Raw genomic sequence first — 12,582 nt, forward strand, 5'->3', positions numbered from 1 at the left:
AAGGGGGAGCGACTCCAAATCAGTCTGGCCATCTTCCATGATGCCACCGCCACAGGGTCAACACAGGCCAATGTCTTTCAACATGCATCAGCCACCAAATCATCACAAGCATCCAGCAATGAAAATGCATGGAACCTGAACTTTAACGAGATGCAGAGATGTGGGTTTAATCCAGAATTCTCATTTGGCTGCAAAACATGCTGCTGCTTCTGGGGTTATTAGTAACAGATCAAAGGGTTTAGAAGACATTGTTGGAAAAAGCATTTTTTGCTAAGTAGTGAGCAGGTTCATTGTAAGCTGAGATTACATGTACTTGTACTCTTTCTTATTTGTAATAAGTTTTATCATTACTAGAAAGAATCCTGGTTTTGTTGAATTCTTCATCAGTTTTCATAATTTTTAGTCAAATGAACATATATATAGATTTTTTTCCTAATTTTTCTTTCGCAAATTGAATTTATTTTTTGTAATAGATTATTGGAAAATCTCTTCAACACCATACATAGACAATAGTATGAGTATTATTTTTCTCACCACGCAAGATCGGTAAAGAATTATCTACGAGTTAGAAATACATACTGTTCTGCTATTTTATATAACTATTAGATGATCATCTACATGTACACGCGGGTTTATTTTTCTAATATATATTTTAAAAATTTTATAAGTAAATGTTTTCTATCATTTCCTTTACGTACAAAATTTTGGTAAAACGATTGTGTCATTTTAAATATTAAATTACTCTTAACAAATATTAATATCACATGTATTTCAATGATCACTTATCTATATTCTTTTGTGTATTTTTTTTTGTAAATTATTGTTAGTCACTATAGACATATATCTAGTACTGTATATTAAAATATCAGTTCATAGTCCAATATATATTTTTAAAATATATTTATCTGCTAAATGATGGTTTATGCATATTTTCTAATGATTTTATTCTACATTTATTTTATGCGCTTATCTCTTAATCCAATATTTTTTATATCACTAGGCTAGAAGGCTTTTGGTGGGTATAAACAGAAATGAACCATTTTTGGCGCTTTTTTACCCATTGAGCTGAAATTGTTAGGAGTTAAGCGTAGAGCTGTTTGCTTTTGGTTGATGAAGCTATCTGTATTACTTATGCCCTGAACTGGAAATCAATTTTAGGGAGCTTATCATGATGATAATGGCAAGCCTGTTGTCTTGGAATGTGTCAGAGAAGCTGAGCGAAGGATTGCTGGGAGCTCTTTCATGTAAGATTGCTTGGTTTCTTTTTACTCCTCAAATGAGCTAGTTTTTATGTTTATGCTAATTGGTGAAGTTCCTGTGAAGAAAGGATTATTTTGCTGCTATCTTCTTTTCTTCTTCTTGGAATCAAAGTAAAACTGATCTGAACTATATGTATTGTACAAAAAGGAGTACCTTCCTATGGGAGGGAGTGTCAAAATGGTGGAGGAAACATTGAAGCTTGCCTATGGAGACGACTCTGAATTTATCAAAGACAAAAGAATAGCTGCAGTTCAAGCTCTGTCTGGAACTGGAGCATGCCGAATGTTTGCAGACTTCCAGAAACGTTTTTGTCCCGGTTCACAGATCTACATTCCTGTACCAACCTGGTCCAAGTGAGTTTCATGCAGTTAACTTTGATCATTTCCAATGTTAATTCAAAACTGTGTACTCTGTAAGTGTGGCCAAGCTTCTTTTGCTTCCACATAATAGCAGTAGCTTATGTTGTGTTTTGTGAACAGCCACCACAACATCTGGAGAGATGCAGATGTCCCTCAGAAGACATATCATTACTATCATCCCGAATCCAAGGGCTTGAATTTCTCAGGATTAATGGACGATGTGAAGGTTAGCAAGAACAACTTCTTCGGCAAGCATATTTACATCTTACTCTTGTTAATAGCATCCTAATTATCTTCTACGCCTTTTCTCATAGAATGCTCCGGAAGGCTCGTTCTTCCTCCTTCATGCTTGTGCTCATAATCCTACTGGAGTAGACCCTACAGATGAACAATGGAGAGAGATATCACAGCTCTTCAAGGTGATTAGTCGTCAATACTTTATTAGTTATCTGTCTATCATTCACTTTTTGTCTCCCTGATCTGTCCACCGCAGACTAACAGCGAGTTCTCATTGCAGGCCAAAAAACATTTTGCATTCTTTGATATGGCCTATCATGGTTTTGCTAGTGGGGATCCAGCGAGAGATGCCAAGTCCATTAGGATCTTTCTTGAGGATGGTCATCATATTGGAATTTCTCAGTCCTATGCAAAAAACATGGGACTCTACGGCCAGAGGGTCGGATGTCTCAGGTATTCATTTTCTCAGCAAAAATAAATTCCTTGACTGAATAAAGTCATCGACTTGTATGAGACAGCCGATTAGATATTCAAACATGTCATTAAGCGTACCCATACAGGCTCTTCATTTAGTGATGAAGTTAGAAATGAATGTGAGCTTGATTACTTTGTCTTCTGCTGCAGCGTGCTTTGTGCAGATGAAAAACAAGCCGTGACTGTGAAAAGTCAGTTGCAGCAACTAGCTAGACCAATGTACAGCAACCAACCTTTACATGGAGCTCAAATAGTCTCAACCATTCTTGGAGACCCAGAGTTAAAGAGTCTGTGGCTAAAGGAAGTTAAGGTAACCATATAGTTATCGCCTTACCTATAGCTTCCTTCTGCTTGCAATTAATATATTCCATGTTTCATGTGTACGGAGACTCTTGTCGTATGAAACACATTGTAACCCATTGTTCACTCTTTTGTGTTTGATAATCCAACTATACAATTAGAAATCTGATAATCTGTGTGTAAAATCTATAACGGCACAGATCATGGCTGATCGGATTATTGGCATGAGAACTACTTTGAGAGAAAGCCTTGAGAAGTTAGGATCGCCTCTATCATGGGAGCACGTAACCAAGCAGGTAAATTACAAAAAAAATTAGTTTTTGTTATGAGCATGTCACTTCTCTCATATGATTTACACAATTACATAATCATATATCTATATATGGGGAACAGATTGGAATGTTCTGCTACAGTGGGCTAACACCAGAACAGGTTGACCGCTTAACAAGCGAATATCATATCTACATGACCCGAAATGGCCGTATCAGGTACTAACTTGGTCCATTTTCTTGATTTTGATGCATTTCAAAAGTTAACAAAAATCATTGAGGCTTTTGATGTTTGGTTGCAGTATGGCTGGTGTTACGACAGAGAATGTGGGATACCTTGCGAATGCTATACATGAAGTCACCAAGTCATCTTAAACTATTTATATGCAAATAAGACAGGAGGGCTAATTTGTTCTTCTGCAATTGTTTTCATGGGAACTGAAAGTTTATCCATAAACAGTAACTTATCAGTGCATTTTTTCTTATCTGCGCAATAAAAAAAAGCAGCATTTGGACACAAATTCGTTATTGCAATCTGTTCTGGTTGATATTCAGGCTGGAACGATCGATGCTTGGATATTTATTCACGATTGTTTTCGTCTCCATTTGCTTTTTTTAGTGAAGATGAATTGTAAATTTTTTGTTGCATCATGTATTTGTGCGTAATGTGTCTAAACTTTAGAATTGTTCAAAAATACAAGGTGGACCCACATGAAAATAGAGCGCGTAAGCTATACGCTCCAATGAGAACGTTAATCACATAATTTGTACTCATTACTTGATATTAGCAGTGAAGTGAATACTTGAAAAGTGTTGATAACTTCCCAATCCATTAACAATAACTGATACAACTAATTTTGGAGATTAGTATTGTTACCAGATCAGATATACAAATTGATTAAATTACAGTGTATAGTGATAACACATTTTCTAATTTGGGTAACAACTGATAGCATTTGCAGATTTTTACAAAGAAAAAAAAAGTTAAATCCATTTCTGAATTGGAAAAAATGTTAACAATATAAAAAAAATAATTATAAAAAACAGCATAGCTGTATGTAATTTTTCATTTGTAGATGATTCTTTACCAATCTTGCGTAGTGGACAAATAATACTCATATTATTGTCTATGTTTGGTGTTGAAGAGATTTTCCAATAATCTTTTACAAAAAGATAAGCTTAATTTACGAAAGAAAAATTAGGAAAAAAAATCTATATATACATTGTTCACTCCATCTAAAACTATGGAAACTGATGAAGAATTAAAAATCTTAAGATTTTTTCTAGTGATGATGAAACTTATTACAAATATGAAAGAGTACAAGTACATGTAATCTTAGTTTCTCACTCCGAAACCAGACTTCCCCGTATAGAGATAAGGAAATATACCATTAAGATAACTTCTACGAGATTTTGTGTAATCTATTCTAAGTACTCCTATTAAGTTTAGACTTTACATACTTGCATAAATATCCTACCTTTGTTAATCAATAATACACATACACTTTTCCAATTCATTACATGGTATCAGAAATCTTTAAGATCTCTGACCTAATTTCTTGCGATTAACATCGGGCCAGCAATCTAAAATTTTACATAATCCATCATAGACATAAACCAAGTATGAGAACAGTGTTAGGTCTAAGGTTTATGTCTATGATGGTGTCTATAAGATTTCAAATTGCATGGCCTGATGTGGGGAAGTCTGGTTTTGGAGTGTATAAGTTTAAGCTAGTTAGAATCAATGGCAACCCGAGATGGGTAGTGCAAGAATGAGGTTTGCGAAAACACTTAAAAAGTATGCCGTCGATGGTTAGGCCTGCTGTCAAAGCTTATATACCCAGCAGGCCTAACCATCAAAATCTATATAAAATGACATAGATGATATCAGGAACCCTTATGCTATGAGTACTCCTCTAAATCTGTCTTCCCATTTATGATTTACGCTAACAGAGCTGGCTGGGATTGTAGTTTCTCCTGCACTGACGACTGTCTTTGTTCTAGGAAAAACGGTGGTGCCACGATATTTATGAGCTTCTTGGGAAATAGGGTACTTTTAAGTTTTTAATTAGCTGAATGGGTGTGTTTCTGATATCACGTGCAATCTTCAACATTTTTGAACAGTGGCTTTTTCATTATGGCATTCGTACCCTTATTAGAGGAAAGGATGAGAGAGAAACCCCTGAGTGAAAAAGTTGTTCTCTAACGTGTGCAACTCACTCTCAATTATAAAGCGCAATCGTTTTTTGCACAAATAACGTTGCTGGGCTTATGGGCTTGGGCAATTATGTGTAGTTTTATAATAAGGATAGTTTTATTTTCTCTTTCTTCTCTTTTGAGATTATTTTTTCTTTTAAATAAATTGTTGTAAATTATTCATAATAATAAATATTTAATAATTTATATATATACTAAAAATATAAAAATATTTTTTTAACACATACTGAAATTTGAATTTTTTAAAACAAACAATATTTAAATTTTTTTTGTAATATATACAAATTTAAAAGTATTCACCATTTGATATACAACTATCAAGTATTCATTTGAAGATATTCACGTGAAAGTATTCATCCTTAGATATTCACGATTTGGTGTTCATTTATTTGGTGTACACGTAAATGTATTCACAATTTAGTGTACACTAATGTACACATAATGGTGTACACCAGTGTACACATAAAGGTATTCACTGATATTCACGATTTGGTATTCATTCATTTGGTGTACAACATTTGGTATTCACTGATATTCACTGGTATTCATTCATCTGATGTACACATAAAGGTATTCACCATTTGGTATACACCCGAAAATATTCACTCAAAGGTATTCATCATTCATTTGGTGTACAATTATTACATATTCACAATTCAATGTACACCTATTAGGTATTCATTCAATTGAATACCATAACTGAATACCTTCAATTGAATACCATGCCTAATGTCTTTGAATGTTTGCAGTTTTTAGAATAGATTTTGGTTTTTGTTTGTCAAAAAATTATTTTTTTATCCAATTATAATTTTGACAAAATTGATTCCTTAGTTTTTAGGAAAACTAATTTTTAAAATAACTTCCAATTTTCAAACAAAAACTAAAATCTACTATTTAGGAGTTTTATGTCGAGATTTTTTTTTGTTTAACAGTATATATATATATATATATATGATAAGTCTTAGCTCAATATATTTTGTACATAAAATCACCAGTTTCATTTTCTTTAGAAAAATAATAGAAATTTATTAATAAATTAATATATACTCAATTTAATAACTTTTAACACATGAATCAAATCTCAATATCCAATTATAATTTTGACAAAATTGATTCCTTAGTTTTTAGAAAAACTAGTTTTTAAAATAACTTCCAATTTTCAAACAAAAACTAAATCTACTATTTCGGAGTTTTATGTCGAGATTTTTTTTGTTTAACAGTATATATATATATATATGATAAGTCTTAGCTCAATATATTTTGTACATAAAATCACCAGTTTCATATTATACACACAAAAAATCTAATAAATTTATTTTATTTTTTGAAAAATAATAGAAATTTATTAATAAATTAATATACTCAATTTAATAACTTTTAACACATGAATCAAATCTCATATGCATTTATGTAGACAATGTGCTTGTTTTTTCTAACTTCGTAACATAATGTATGTGAATTTTTATTTAAGTTTCTATTTATAAAAATTTGTGAGTTTGATATATTTATTTTATTAAGTTTTAAGTATATGATAAAATAAAATTTAAAAGTATAAAAACATGATTTAAATAATTAATTGTACACAAGAAAATATAGGAAATATATTTTCTGATTGAAAATATATATATATTTATTTTAGCAATTTTAAACACTTCAAACAAAACAAAAAGAGTTTAAATATGAAAAGATATAAATCAAGGTCTTATATATATATATATATGTATTATATAGACGAAAACCAAAATCTAAACAATCCACCATTCAAGTTTTTTTTAAAACCAAATATATATATATATATATATATGTATTATATAGACAAAAACCAAAATCTAAACAATCCACCATTCAAGTTTTTTTTAAAACCAAAATCTACAGAAAAATCAAAAACTCAAAAATAAAAACTAAAATCTGAAAACCAAATACCTAAAGCCAAAAACCACAATCTAAAATCTAAAAATCATTCAAACATTCATGGCCTACATGTTTAATGTATACATAACTGAAATATATAACAAATTTTAAATATTATCTGTTTTAAAAAATTTAAATTTAAAGATGTGTAGAAAAAAATCAAAATATTTTTAAAATAGATATTATTGTATTTTTTGTTATTTAAAATAATATATAAGAGTGAATGAATTAGAAGAGGAAAAAATCAAAAAGTGGAAAGAGAAAATAATATTTTTTAATAAAAATCTATTTTTCTTTTCTTCTCTCACGATACCTCTCTCTTCTCTTTACTTCTTTTGTTTTCTCTCTCTTCTTTTATTTTGTTTTCTGTGTCATATTTATTCGAATTATTCGATTTTTTTTAAAATCAAAATGGCATTGAAATGTAATAATAGATAATAGTGAAGGATGATATAGTTATTGAGCATAAAAAACTACCCAAAGACATTACCTTTTTAAAAACACACCCTTTCAGCAAATTAAGAACTAAAAACTACCCTTCCAACCAATTTTCTCGATATTTATTCACCAAAAATATAAATTATTTTCGTCTCCATTTGTTCTTTTTTATTGAAGATGAAGTTAATCGTAAATGTAATTCTGAAGCTTTTTTCCTTTGTTCTGTTTTAAGTTGTTTAAAGAAAGCTAATTCTATAATATAATATTGATTAAAAATAAAATATGATAAATACATAGCAAATAAACATATTTTTCATAGACCACTGCACCATCTTAACCAACTCATATTTTATATAAAATGGCCGTTTGGAAGACGAGCATTGGGCTCACGGAGTTCATTGAAAAATGGATGAGCACATGCTTCGAGCTTTTAGACAAGGAAATATAACACATGTCAGTTAAAAAAGCTTCAGCATCATTGAACAGTGCAGGTCCAAACAAAGAGATTTTTACCACTCTAAGAATTAAGAACCACTCTAAAAATTAAGAAAACAGAAATCTGCAACGTAGACTCGGTGAATATTGAAGAAGCCGAGATGCGAGGTCAATGGCTTATGGAGGCATCCACTTATGGAAAATCTGGAGGTCATAAAATAGTATGTGTATTGTTTCAGCTTTTCTTTCTTTTTTTTTCTACTAAGCTATTGTATGATCAGAAAAGTTAGAACGTAACATCCATATAAAATACCTTATGCCACGAGTGAGCTTGTGGGAATCTAAAGTCTGTGTAGTTTGGATTCATGCATCGGATTTCTTCTCGAGTTGGAGTACTAAGAACCTAAACAGAAAGTAATGTTAATCAAAATGACAAATCTATTAGATATAGGAATTTTCTATAAAATCTTATCAAAATGAGACTTCACCTTGATGATCTCCACTAGCTGGTCCACAGAATTTTCTCCGGGGAATAACGGCTGAAGATAAGTAATATCAATTGATTATCAAATATATTGGGGAAATGCTTTAGTTCTCAAGATACTTAATGGATAAATAGTTTACAGTTACACTAACCTGACCAAGAAAGAGCTCTGCCAAAACACAACCAGCAGACCATATATCTATGGACGATGTATACTATGTGGCCCCAAAGATGAGTTCTGGAGCTCGGTAATACCGAAAACAAATATATGATATGTTTGGTTCACCTTTTACCTAAAGTGAATAGTCACATGTTGCAAGGATCATGAAAACAAATAAGGTGCAATTGATTTTCATGAGACAGAACACATAAGCAGTGGAAAAATAAATGAAACAACATATATAAGGTAAAACCTTACCAATACTTTTGCACTTCCAAAATAACACAGATTACACTGTTGAGTGAGGGGATCAACCTATAGAATTCACCAGGGAATTGGATTATAATCTAGTGATGGTTACCGAAGACAAACCCATAATAGATCAACTTATCAAAAGGTTTTGTGGTTTCACATCTCTGTGGCAGACACCAGGAGCAGTATGGATATAGGCCAAGCCTCTGAAGATCTGCACAACATATTTGCTAACCCGTTTCAGGATCAACAAGAAAAACCAAGAATATTTGTGGCAGATAACAATGCATACCTGGTATGTATAAAGTTTGACATTAAAAAAAGGCATCCTCTGGTTTGAAATAGTATAGTGCTTCAAAACCTGGTACAAAGTCTCGGGTACATACTCCATAACAAGGTTGAGGAAGAGCTCATATCTACTCGTTGTAGAGAAGAAACAATGCTTCAAATAAACCACATTAGGGTGGTCCATTAGTCGCATTAATTGCAATTCACGATTTTTGTAGCGCCGATCTTGCAAAACCTTTTTAATGGCTACTGACTCTCTAGTTTCCAAGCACTTCGCCTAGAATGGTAAGTTCATAAAATAATCAGAAATGGAAGAAAAAAGATATTGCCTAGAACAGCTAGCAGTGACAAGCAGAAAAGTTACCTGGAATACAATTCCAAATTAAAAGATCCTGTTAATGCATCGGATTTCTTCTCGAGTTGGAGTACCAAGAACCTGTTCCTCAATCCCTTCTGTAATGAGCTGTCAAGTCCAGCTGTCTTAGCTCTAGAATCATCTATTGTCTATATAAATATGAAGTGATGTAGAAACCTTAATGTTTAAACTTATACACTCCGAAACTAGACTTCCCCACATCAGACTAGCAATCTGAAATCTTATATAAACCATCATAAACATAAACTTTAGAGCTAACACTGTTCTCTAATCACCCTTACCTCAATATCATGGTACATACTCCTCTGCCTTGCTAGATAACCACTTTCTAACTTTTGATGTTGATCTACCTGTGGAGCTTATCCTGACCACCGTGACCTGTATAAACCAGAACATATATACCCTGTATCTTCATCATCCTCAAGCTAAAGCATCCAGGAGAGCTATCTCGGTAAGATATACAGAAAAATACAGAAACAAGCTACAGAAACTACTCAGTTACAGATGGCGAGCTTGTATTCTAAACCCTTTGATCTGCTACTATTAACCCCAGAAGCAGCAGCATGTTTGCAGCCAAGTGAGAATTTTTGATTATACCCCACATCTCTGCATCCCGTTAAAGTTGAGGTTCCATGCATTTTCATTGCTGGATGCTTGTGAATGCATACCAAGATTTGGATGTTTTGTTGTGGGTATAATCAAGAAATTTCACTTGGCTGCAAACATGCTGCTGCTTCTGAGGTTAATAGTAGCAGATTAAAGGGTTTATAAGACATTGTTGGAAAAAGCATGTTTTTGCTAAGTAGTGAGCATGTTCATTGTGAGCTGAGATTACATGTATTTGTACTCTTTCTTATTTGTAATAAGTTTCATTATTACTAGAAAGGATCCTGGTTTTGTTGAATTCTTCATCAGTTTCCATAGTTTTAACTCAAATGAACATATATATATATAAATTTTTTTTCTAATTTTTCTTTCGTAAATTAATTTATTTTTTGTAATAGATTATTGGAAAATTTCTTCAACACCAGACATAGACAATAGTATGAGTATTATTTTTCTCACCGCACAACATTGTCCATTCAAAGAACTACCTACAAATAATGCTATTTATTTTTCACACATCTAAAAGTATATATAAATCCTTACCCAAAACGGAATCCAAAATCTCAAACTTAACCAAAATATACACAAGAGAATATGGTGAGAAGCATATTGAGCGACGTTCAAACAAGTGGTTTTGGTTTATTTTGGGGGATATTGGCGGTTGCAGCCACCCTGTCCGTAATAGCCATGGCCGTATTTGTTTGCGCCGCTGAAAAAAATTCTAAAAAAATGAGACGAAAGATAGACCATATGCTGGAGCTAGACGCCTAGACCATATGCTGGACCATAAGCGTCTGGCGGTCTGGAGGAGGAGGAGGTTGTGGCGGTGGTGGTGGAGGAGGAGGTTGCTAGATATCTCTTTGGTACCTTTTCAGAACGTATTGGTATTTATGACCGACTTGCTTAGAATATCTAGGCATACCCTAGCACAATTTGTGCATAATCAATTTATTATTATGGTAAAAAGTATGACCAGTGACAAATATCTATTTGCTTTAGTATCGCATATCAGATTCTTGCATCATTTTATTATGCCACTTTATTAGTTCTATCGTTTGTATTTTGTGACAAATATCTATTTGCTTTAGTATCACATATCAGATTCTTGCATTATCTTATTTTGCCACTTTAATAGTTCTATCGTTTGTATTTCACTATATATCATATTATAATTTCTTTATGACGTCAACATGTTATAATATAATGGAAAAGTTAACTGAAAATGAGAATATAACCGAAATGTAATAGTATAGAATCGAATCCAGTAATCGAGGAGTTGTCATCCATTTTTTTTTGTTGTTGTTCATTTAGGAGAGTTATCATCATTTTAACATAAAGCCACATATTTGTTTTTTCGAGCTCAAACATATTTCATATAAATTCGTTTCTCCTTCTCAACCAAAGAGTATTTCATATGAAGAGGTTTTATTGGCTGTAAGATCAACACATTGGTTGGCTTGTCTTCCTTGGAAAGTGATGGTTAGTCGAATTAATCTTTTTCTTGTCTTGTTGATTTCTCTGGTATAGACTATAAACCTTGACCATTCTCGAGGTTCAGCTAACGCTTTCACCAATATCTTTGAATTCACTCTCGAAAATAACCTCTTCATAGCCAAGATGATCCAAACATGTCATGATCCAAAGAAGAGTTGTAGCTTCTGCCTCCATAATGTTACAACAAAATTTTCGAGAAATTTTGAGCTCAGCCTAGAAATTAAAATGAATGACAAAAAAAAAAGAAGATATTCTGAACTCTTGCAATAAGAATTATGAAATGTAGAATGAATTTTGGAAGAGAATCATATCGGTCTTTGTAAAACAAATAAAACATTTGGTTGATACCACACAATATAGATCAAATGTAAAAGCAAAAATAATTAAAAAGATGTTAGTTTGATCACACACGATTAAATTACGCTTGAGTTTTTGTGTGGTTCAAACATGTCTTGTAGCGTGATAGATATTTCATTTCTTCTTCCTTTTTTCTTAGGGCAATTTTCATTTCTTTTGTTTGTAACTTACCAAATATGTATTTATCTATCACAATAAATGGGTCTGTAGGTTTAGAAAATGGAATCTACCTTAATTCTTCACTGAATATGATTGGTTTAATTTAGCAACCAAACAAATTCCAGGAAAATACTCAAATATAGTAAGACTTTGGCATGTGAGCATGCAAGTACAGACAATGAGACTCCTATGATAAGAGATGTAGAAAGAACATTTAGCTTGCCTTGCAGATATCGGAGAGAGAAGGAAAGACAGAACAGCGAACAAGTAGAGAAAGGTTTATGTTTTGTCAAAATATTGTCCATCTGCATCATTGTTAATGCCATAGGAGCAAAACAGAGAAAGAGAAAATACAAAATGATTGCGTTTATGGAAAACTCTAAAACGGTAAGACTTTGGCATGTGAACTAGCAAATGGTACAGACAATGAGACTCCTATGATAAGAGATGGGGAGTAGCAAGAACATTAATTTGAGATATTACCCCAAGCTAAAGCAAGAAAGAAA

At 32.3% G+C, this 12,582-nt stretch overlaps 1 protein-coding gene and 1 pseudogene across 1 annotated transcript; one reads left to right on the forward strand and one right to left on the reverse strand.

Annotated features, from left to right (window-relative positions):
- The first annotated feature begins 1,412 nt into the window (after window positions 1-1,412).
- On the forward strand, window positions 1,413-3,420 carry LOC18027291 (aspartate aminotransferase, mitochondrial). The gene is made up of 8 exons (XM_024148233.1): window positions 1,413-1,613; window positions 1,740-1,845; window positions 1,934-2,038; window positions 2,137-2,309; window positions 2,481-2,640; window positions 2,831-2,926; window positions 3,024-3,118; window positions 3,202-3,420. Exons 1-8 carry the CDS (start codon window positions 1,420-1,422, stop codon window positions 3,272-3,274), a joined length of 1,002 nt encoding a protein of 333 aa, XP_024004001.1. The 5' UTR covers window positions 1,413-1,419; the 3' UTR covers window positions 3,275-3,420.
- Window positions 3,421-7,814: 4,394 nt separating this feature from the next.
- LOC18027292 lies at window positions 7,815-9,460 on the reverse strand (annotated as a pseudogene).
- Window positions 9,461-12,582: the final 3,122 nt, after the last annotated feature.

The sequence above is a fragment of the Eutrema salsugineum genome, unplaced genomic scaffold (assembly GCF_000478725.1).
Source record: "Eutrema salsugineum unplaced genomic scaffold, Eutsalg1_0 scaffold_10, whole genome shotgun sequence".
Classification (NCBI taxonomy): domain Eukaryota; kingdom Viridiplantae; phylum Streptophyta; class Magnoliopsida; order Brassicales; family Brassicaceae; genus Eutrema; species Eutrema salsugineum.